The sequence below is a fragment of the Branchiostoma belcheri genome, unplaced genomic scaffold, assembly GCF_001625305.1.
Source record: "Branchiostoma belcheri isolate BF01 breed outbred unplaced genomic scaffold, Haploidv18h27 scaffold14, whole genome shotgun sequence".
Taxonomy (NCBI): domain Eukaryota; kingdom Metazoa; phylum Chordata; class Leptocardii; order Amphioxiformes; family Branchiostomatidae; genus Branchiostoma; species Branchiostoma belcheri.
In genome coordinates, this window is record NW_017802824.1 from 89970 (window position 1) to 100061 (window position 10092).

Below are 10092 nucleotides of genomic sequence, written 5' to 3' on the forward strand. Positions count from 1 at the left end.
CCATAAAATCATGTATGTGTGTGTGTGTGTAGTGTGTGTGTGTGTGTGTGTAGTGTGTGTGTGTGTGTGTGTGTGTGTGTGTGTGTGTGTGCGCGCGTGAACGTGTGTGTGTTGCCTTAAGTACACAACGTCTTACTGTGTCATATTGAATATTTGTTATTGAGTACAACCCCGGGGGTAGATATATTATTAACGAATCATATATTGCATGTATATCAGGATTTGCCTACTGCTGATACAAACAATGTTTTCCAGCATCTTGTTCTGAAGGTTACACACTGTGGCGTGGAATCTGCTACAAGGCCTTCAATTCACGCAAGAACTTCAACGATGCGGCCGCTGCCTGTCGCGAAGACGGCGGCACCCTCGCCATGCCCCGAGACGCTGAGACCAACGCCTTCCTGGTCTCCCTGTACAAGTCCGTGCAAGATGGTCGGGCTTTCTGGATCGGCCTGCACGATCAGCGCGAAGAGGGAAGGTTTGAGTGGGTGGACGGTTCTGCACTTGGGTTGTACAACTCCTGGGGTCCGGGAGAACCCAACAACAATCTGTATGGAGAAGATTGCGTCAGTTACTCCGAATTCCACTCGGAAAACATGTGGAACGACGGTGACTGCAACTGGCTGATTAACTTTATATGCCAGACTGCTCCAGGTACTTATTGCATCCGCACTATTTCTTTAAACCATTTTTACAGGCCATGTTAAACATGGCACGGCTTCAGTTCTCATTCAAATAAGGCGGCATACCATTTTTTGCTCTTGTAACAGTGTCTGAACTGAATCATTTAACATCTCATTACTGATAATTTTCATTGATTTTTTAGGATGCCTATAGGCAACAGGTGGAACTCTCCCAACTACGTACAGTACAGCGACTCTCCGGCCATCCGCAGTCAAGCTAACTAGTAAAACTGTTGACAGGGAATTACACTGCTGGTTTAGTCTAACATTTCTTTAAACCCCCAAACAGCCGAACCTTTTTTGTGACGTTAATGCCCGAACGAGGTCCAAATGGACCCCATTTGGTTTCTTTCAAATTTATATTCCTTTTTGCATCCTTTCAGTGAACTTTGCACATATATTAGTGAAACATATTAAGACGTTTATTTTGGCATGATTAAGTATTAAAAAAAATTCAGCTTATTATCGTAATTCATGCAAAAATAGGATGAGGCCTACAGGCATGAACATGGGGTTGACCTTTGACCTGATATGATTGACAAATTGTCAAAGCTCTGAAAATCTGATGACCTAAATCCTGAGGTTGTGGTTACTTGGCAAACTGCATAATATTAAAGCAATAATGCTTCCTTGAAGACATATTGATGACATCCGAAAAATTTCGTGTGTAGGAAAGTGCAAATACATGGCTGGGGTCGGTTTGGATCCCAGACGGCCTTACATCAGACTTCCGTTGTTATTTTTACAAATTTGTGCCGATCTCCAAAAAAACTTGGAGAACTTGTAGAAGAGGTTTACTGACAAAGTCACGGGAGGATTTTTTTTTATAAAAAAAAATTCAAATAGCACACAAAAATATACGTCTGGGGTCCAAATGGACCCCATTCGGGTGTTTGAGGGTTAAACGTTCCTACAAGATAAATTTACACAGGAGAAATACTGAATGTAATATAATATAATATAATATAATACAACAGTATTGTACAATGAAACAATGGAAAACCAACATTTTCTCCAATACAGCACAGTAGAAATATTGAATGGAATGAAGCAGTACTGTGTAATGGTAGTCACATTTATTCCATTAGCATTGTCTACTTTTTTAGACAGGGCACACACTGTCCTTCTGATGGAAATATGATATCATGTTTACTTGTCGATAAAGAGAGGGAAACATTTAAACGTAAGTTCTCTTGAAAATTAGCGGACGATAGCTAGTGTAGGAATTGTAAAAGTCGACTTTGTGCCAATTGAATATTCATTTTTAATGGCTTTATTACTTTTATTGTTATTATTACTTTTAACGATACAATGTACAGGCACACAATGCCCTTTTCGTGGCAGAAACATACCAAGTTTGAAAATAACAAAACTCGAATTGAGTAAAGTTTGGGAGGCAACAACTAGAGCAAGTTTTACGAAACGGTGGTCTGTCACAGAGGTGATCGCTGTGCCAGAGCATAAGAACATGCATAGTTTTATTACTTATCGTATTACGTATTTTGTAAAAGCACACAATATCATTCTAATGGCAGAATCATTTCAAGTTTACTTGTTGATGAACATGGGGGAAACATGCCGATGTAAATTTTCCTGAATATTACTGGAAATAACAGGTTTAGGAATGGTCATTTTGCCATAAAAGTAGACGCTGTGCAAATGGAATATGCATATTTAAACACTTTTATTACTTTTATTACCTCCATGAAAAATGGAGGTATTGTTTTTGGTGTGTCTGTCTGTATGTCTGTCTGTGTGTGTGTCTGTCTGTCTGTCTGTGTTTCCGCAACTTTGTGATCAGCATAACTTCAGAACGCCTTTATGGATTATGATGATATTTGGTATGTTGGTAAGTCTTAGGAAGACAAACGTCAAGGTCAAATATGGGCCTCCTGGTGGATGACCTTGGTACTGCAGCAGAACTTCCGGTTTTTGTATCTTTTGTCCTAAACATGCTATGGTCTTGATGTTTTGGTGACAGATTGCTTTTCCTGTCAGAAATAAGTGGTGTGAGTTTGGTCCCCCTAGCAGCTTGTTCTGGAACTGCAGGGCACTTTCTGGCAAAATGTTTAAAAGCCAATAAGTCCAGATAGGAACAACATATTTTCATAATGTTTGGTGTGTAGGTAACTGAGAGTGAGATGTACATGATTAAATACAAATTATGCAAATTATGACCTAATTTGCATAATTTATGCAAAAATTCTATGTTTTCTTAATGGTGAATGATGGGAATGTCATACTTGGGACATCTGTAAGTTAATCAAAAGTTAACATACATCACGATGCATATATCATGTTAATGCAGAGGTAATTTGCATAATTAAAGAAGAGATGTACATTTACATATCAAGCCCATATTTCATGGAGGTATGACGTCTCGGAATTCTTGTTGTTATTGTTACCATTTGTTACAATACAATGTACATGCACAAATTTGCACAATATGTAAAAATTGGCAACACTCGAATTGATTGAAGTTTGGGAGGCAACAAATTGTCAATGAGCAGAACAGAAACAGTTAAGAAACGGTGGTCTGTCACGGAAGTGAACGCTGTGCCATAAAGAAATGCATAGTTCTATTAATTATTATTACTTATTTAGTCAAGTTTACTTTAAGAAAATGAGGACCACATCCAGATGTAAATTGTCCTGAATTTTAGTGGAAAATAGCACGTTTGGGAATGGTCATGCTGTCATACAAATAGAAGCTGTGAAAAAAGAAGATGCATATTTAAATACTTTTATTACTTTTAGTGTTATTGTTACTTCTTACGATACAAAAAAAATACAATATACATGCACAGAGTGTCCTTCTGATGGCAGAATCAAACCAGGTTCACTTGGTAAAAATTGGCAACACTCCAATTGATTGAAGTTTGGGAGGCAACAACTTGAACAAGTCTTAAAAATGCTGGTCTGTCACAGATGTGAATATTTTACTAACAGGAAATGCAAAGATTTATAACTTATTATTACTTATTCAGTGAAGGCAAAGAATGTCCTTATGATAGAAGAATCATATCAAGTTTACAGGATGAAAAAGGCAACATCCAGATGTAAGTTCTGCTGAATAATAAAAAAGGAGGATAGCAAGTTTAGTAATGTTTTTCTGTGTTAAAAAGAGAAGCCATGCCAATAGATTTTATTTTTTATTGTTGTTATTACTTTTATCGTTATTTTAATTTATTACGATAAAATGTGCAGGCGCACAATATCCTTCTAATGCCAGAATCAACTCAAGTTTACATGGTAAAAATTAGCAACACTCGAATTAATTAAAGTTTGGGATGCAACAAGTTAGGAAAGCCCTAACAAATAGATGGAGGTATTGTCACAGAATTAAATTTTTCTGCCAATAGAACATGAATAGTAGTTGAACTTTATTAAATAGTGTTGTAACTTATTGTACTTATTTAGTCAAGACACACAATGTGAAATATACAAATAAACCCATAAACAAAACTCAAAATTTTAAATACTTCCTGGGTGTTGGTAATTTCCGGAATAAAACTGTCACTCAACTAACTTGGAAATTTCAGATCAAGTAGCTATTGGAGAGACAAGTCTTGAAGGTTGCTGCATTAAAACATGGTAAAACAGACATAACATGGGTGTCATATCTCACCTTTACAAAGTTTTGGTGACACAAACCCACCTTCATATTTTAGCCAATTTATAAAAATGCACCTACTACAAGTTTCGGGAAAAGTTGACGGCGAAACAGAAGCTACAGCTCTGTTTCTAAGAATTCGTGCACTTTGACCTGATATCCAAGGGCGATAACAAGGCGTTAAGCAGGAGGGTGCATGGCAACAGAAAAGCCAATAACAAGGCAACTGTATGAAAAACGTCAATTTCTTTGCTCAAACATTCACTAAAACCCTACACTGTACAATCCACAAAAAAATGCCAAAAATTCAACAAAATTCACACCAAAGGAAGGGTTTTAAAGTTCTTTTGTTCATTTTAAGTTTACTACTTGTGCGCATGCCCTTCAAGGCGCGTCACCCCTTCTATTAGCTCTTAGTGTTAGTCATTTAGGTCGTGGGGGAGAGAAAATTTGTCTGTATTTTGGAAATTATTTATTTTTGCGATCTTTCACAAGACCTTAATTAAACTAAAAAGAATACAAAAAAATCAAAGACATGCAAATACTCTGATATGAACTAAGCTAAATAACAAACATTTCAACCTTTACCTAGTCCCATCCTCATGTCTGAGGGTCGGGGACTATGGTGGAAGCCAGTATCAGCCTCCTCCACTCCCTCCTGTCCCTGGCCCTGTGAGAACACTCTGCCAGTGGCATTCCCATCCAGTCACGGACATCGTCGCCCCACCTCCGACGTGATCTTTCACGGCTCCTCCTTCCGTTGATCACCCCTTGCAGTACGTGGGTGGTGATGTTCCCTGCTCGTGTGGCATGACCAAAGCACTGGAGTTTCCGCCTTTTTATGGTGTAAAAAGAGTTCTTCCACATTTACCTAATCATAATTCTATGTCCGTTGAGGTATTGACGCTGGTTTATACCTAGATTTACATTAAGGCTAAATATTGTCTATTAGAAACAATTAGAACATAGGGAACACATTTGAATTATTTAAACAGACACTTTGCATGAGTAACCATGGTAGTCAAAAGAAATAAAACGAATTCTTAGCACAATCAAATAAAATTATCTAAAATAGGTCAGTCGTAAACGTCCAGAAATGACGAAGATTTTTAATTGTTGATTTTAATAGAGTGTTACCTTAATGTGTCTTGGCTTGAGTTCTATTTATTTCTCTGGGTTTTACAAAGCAGGAATTATCGCAGATGAGACTTAATCAACCTTAGTGCCTGTCTTTAAAATGTCAAATTGTGTACTTTAAGAAATAAATTCAATGGAATCGTTAAAATGGTGTTATAATATCTTTCTTTTAATCATTCAATTCAATTCAATTTATTTATTAAACCAGTAATTCTAGCTCAGGCCATTTTGGCCTGCTTTTCAGGTAATCCTGGTTACACATAAAAATACACACAACAAATACACAGTACATAAACAATTCCTAAATACAACATCCTAAACATCAACTATCATGATGTTTAAAAAAAAAAATAAACAGCTTGGTTACTAGTATATTCAACCCTAGTAGAAACGTATCAGATATTTACTAGGGTTGAATATACTAGTAACCAAGTGTCGAGACACATCACGTAAACATTGGAGAGGTTAATCGCCTGTGTCTCATTTATAAACATTCACACCCACACAGCACGTGTTAGGTTTGAAGTTTTCATCTCAAGATACGGTCTCTGCATTTGAATAGTGTAAACATCTGGCTACCAAACACGTTGCCGATTTACATATTCAGAAGCTGTTTTTATGACTCTTGCCATTATGTTTTTCTTCAGGACCATCGTTCTAATAATGAAAATATAACATTCGATAGACAAAGATACGAAGCACACACCAAACGTCGTAAAAATTCAATATTTGTACTAATAGTTAGTTATAATTAAAACATTGAGCAATGACTACAGTGACTACTAAATCAATGTAATTAATGGCATTGGGTTTTCTTGTCATTTCCTAAAAAGAATAAGGAACTATGCTCACTTTGGTTGAAAGACGTACCTACATGTATCGGACAAGCATGATTCTTGCATCTGGCTTACAGTTTCACTAAGAAAAAACTTGTACAAATCGTACCGTCTAATGGTTTAGTGGGTATGAACTAGCATGCCGTACATCTCTGATGCCACTTATAGCTCTTAAATCTAGTAATACACATAGTGGTTACGTGTGATTTTAAATCCACTTTACTCTTATCTTTACTAGAATTTTTGTTAGCTGGTCTGCAATAAAAACCAGTAATTCAAAAGTGTATGGTTAAATTTAATTCTGTTTGTTTGAAGCTGTACGGCACACAAGTACTACGTGCTGTCCTTGAAAATCTAAGACATCATGTTAATGCTAAGTGTAGTTGCAGATGACTCAAACTTGCGAGCTATGTAATGTTAATTTACTTGCAGTTGTTTTGAAGAGCTTCTATTTTATTTCTATGTTTAGCTAAACCAAGATTCACCGTTAATCAAAATCACCATTTTCACCAGTAGGGAATGCAAAGAACGGGAACATGCAACAAAAGGACTGTATCTCAGATTTTAGGTGATCTTTACACGATTCTACATAGTGTGAGTGGCGTCGGTGGCGCAACGGTTAGAGTGTTGGACTCGGAACCGAGAGGTCCCGGGTTCGATACTCACCGTGGCCCGACGTTGTGCCTTTGGGAAAGGCACTTTACACGACTTCCCCACCTATACGGTGGAGTGACGCCCACCGAGCCTCTTAGGCTAATCTGTCTGTCAGGGTGCCAAAAACACCTTACGGATTTGGTGCGCCGATGTGACAACATCTCATATTGGCCACTGAGAGCCGTAAAATTTATTTATTTTTATTACATAGTGTAACAAAAGTAACATTTGATGCTGAACAGTACCTTATTTTGGATGTCGGGGTTCAAAGTCATATACATCAGACTCCACAGCAGGGTGTTGGTGGTTTTGCCTATTCCCGCCATGAAGAGCTCCATGGCGACGTACACAGCGTTCTCCTCCGTCAGACCCTCCACCTTTTCCTGCTTCTCAACCTCCAGCAGGCAGAAGTCCAGGAAGTCTCGCGGGTTCTCGCGATCCAGGTTCTCGCGATCCAGGTTCTCGCGATGGCGCGTGATCTCGTCCCACACTACTTCCTGAATCTTGGTGCTCTGTTTCAGCACTTCCTTGAAGCCGCTGTTTACTAGGAAAAGATATTAGTGAATGATTCAAAACTTTATATTATTGGAAACTTATTGTCCTGCAACAATTATAATCAACAACATTTTATTGATGCTAATTGGTCATGGGTGGCGATTCGTGCATTTCTATAATCTAAAGTAAATATCTACCTAAACAATGCGAATTCCCGGGTTACCGCGGGGGCATCAAAAACAACTTAAGTTCAAAACAAACTGCTAGGTGGCCCAAACTTACACCACTTACTCCCACACCCAACGACCTCCAACTACAAATAAATCATTAACTTTACAGTTCCAGAAATCTTCCCTCAAACATCAAAGCTTCGCTGTAATATCATACATATCCGCCATAGAAGGCCCATTATAAAACTTGATCTTTGCTGCCCCTACCAATCCACTAGATGTCATAGGCAGCCATCTACAGCTTCTCTATTATGTTGTACAACATCCATACAGATCTTTTTTTTTGTGTGTTTATGTAATGTCTTCGCATAATTGGCATTGACAGCATTTTGGAATAGTAGTATACAGTATAACATCTGTCGATCTTGTGACAAAGAAAGTTGGAAAAGATCAATGTCGACAGTGGATTCTTTTCTTTGCTCGCTGAAAATTTCACGGCAAGGAAAAGAGAAAGCAACGAGGTGTACAACTTTAAGTAAATCAATGTTACTTACTTCCAGGAACAAACCGTAAGAAAGGGAAAACGCTGATGATCTGTCCAGACCCAAGTCCGTCAACGACCTTATGCATGGCATCAACGAGATCTCGGAACGTTTCATCCCCGTAGTCATAGCACTTCCCGAACGCCTTGCCGCGGAAAACGTTCGCGACAGCGACGCTTATGTCGTTTAAAGCATCAAATGGCGTTTCCTCATATCCTGCTAACTGAAGTTAAGAACATGTAATAAAGAATTTTTGCGCATTTTTTCAAATATATTAAGTTTCTACCAGAAACACCAGTTTAAGCCACCAGAAGAGTTGCAAGCAATATCAAAGTTTATGAATTAAAGTTAAAGTCAGTGACGAAAAGTTGCGGATGTTACTTCTAAAGTCTGACAGTTCCTTGTAAATATCAAAATTGAGTAATCAGAGATGACAGACTCCTCTCCCATACTTTTTTATGGGGAGATGCAATGTGTGTTTGCTTGCGTTTGTTTATAGTAATTTGATCTAATATTACCCTGTTGCGGAGACATATCGCCTCCCCTCGGAGTTTCTCCTCAATGCTGACAGGACCAGCCTTCATACCGAGGTTCTTTAAGACTGTAGGACTAAACTTTATTCTCTGTTTAGTCTCGGGAACCCAGCGTGCGGCTGCAAAGGCTTCAATAAACGAAAGGATGCGTGTTATTCACCCAGATATAGCCAAAGAAAAAAGTTCTTAACGGCAATACGACTGCCAAAATATATTTAACTTTATCTAGAATGTTTTTTTAGGATTCCTAGAACTGAGGGGACAGACGTATGGCTACCAAAATTAAAGATGATCGGTAAACTAGCGGAAATAAATCATAAAAATAATTTTTGTTTTATTATCACATAATACGACGTACTATAACCCTCATCTAATAATGTGGTCCGCTATTAAAAATTTTGTCCGATTACGCCATCTTATTAGCATTAATTACGATTTTTTAAATCAGCAATTTATATATAAAGTCTTATCAAATGTCATTGATGATTCAGAAGTTGGATATAATGTTTGTTTAATGTTTTGTTCAAAATATTCCAGGCAGCAGGTCCTCTGTCTTATAGCTATTGATGTCTGAGTTCAATATGAAAGAGTCATAATAGATACTTTAAATTTTAACAAACAAGTTTGAAGTCGATTTAAATTATAAATAGTCAATATTTTTAGCTTTTCAAACAAGGGAGCACAATTTTAACAAAGCCACTGTACTATTTCCTAAAAAATGCAAATGAGGTCCTGATTTGAATAATTTGTGTGAAAACATATTTGACATTTGTCTTCCAAATGCAGTACGTATAAAACTTACGGCAGTTACCACCATAAAAATATCAATTATGCGAATTATGGCTTAATTTCCAATTCCAGTATCTTCCGAATCGGTTGTTTTTATCGTTCTCAATTACATAAGTCACGAGTGTATTATCTATGTTGAAACCCATCAGATTTAACATATTACCTCATTTATAATGCAAATTAGATCCCCATTTGCACAATTGTCATTTGATTATATTGAATCATAACTTAAGCTACCTACATATCAAAAGTCACAACGATCCGTCCAACGATTCTTATCATCCCTCGAAGGACTTCAACAAATGCTCTGCAGTTCCAGAACGAAGCTGCTATGGGCCCCAAACTCAATTACTTCTTCTAGAACACAAGAGCTATTTACTATTCGAAATCCGTGACCCTTACGTGTCACGAGATGTTAAACCGGAAGTTCCGCTGCGGTGTCATAACAAGCCCTGAGGGAAAAAATCTATCATCAACCCCTATCCACCTACCAGTATTATCACAATTCATGAAATGGGTCTACAGTTATTTACTACTATATCCCTACACACAAACACACACACACACACACACACACACACACACACACACACAACAAAACACACACACAAACAAACACACGTACACACACGCACGCACA

At 37.7% G+C, this 10092-nt stretch overlaps 2 protein-coding genes across 2 annotated transcripts in view; both read right to left on the reverse strand.

The window, feature by feature from the left end:
• LOC109464494 overlaps positions 1-10092 on the reverse strand; it is a 246415-nt gene that overhangs the window by 68541 nt on the left and 167782 nt on the right. The gene's annotated exons all lie outside the window — the stretch shown is intronic.
• Positions 7074-8241, reverse strand: LOC109464668 (cytochrome P450 2U1-like). The gene is made up of 2 exons (XM_019761706.1): positions 8143-8241; positions 7074-7467 (listed from the first exon to the last, which is right to left on the reverse strand). Exons 1-2 carry the CDS (start codon positions 8216-8218, stop codon positions 7127-7129), a joined length of 417 nt encoding a protein of 138 aa, XP_019617265.1. The 5' UTR covers positions 8219-8241; the 3' UTR covers positions 7074-7126.

Coding starts and splice junctions, on each gene's coding strand:
- LOC109464668 (XM_019761706.1), bottom strand. CDS start 8,218: ATGCATAAGGTCGTTGACGGACTTGGGTCTGGACAGATCATCAGCGTT. Junction 7,468..8,142: donor CTTACGGTTTGTTCCTGGAA/GTAAGTAACATT, acceptor ATCTTTTCCTAG/TAAACAGCGGCTTCAAGGAA.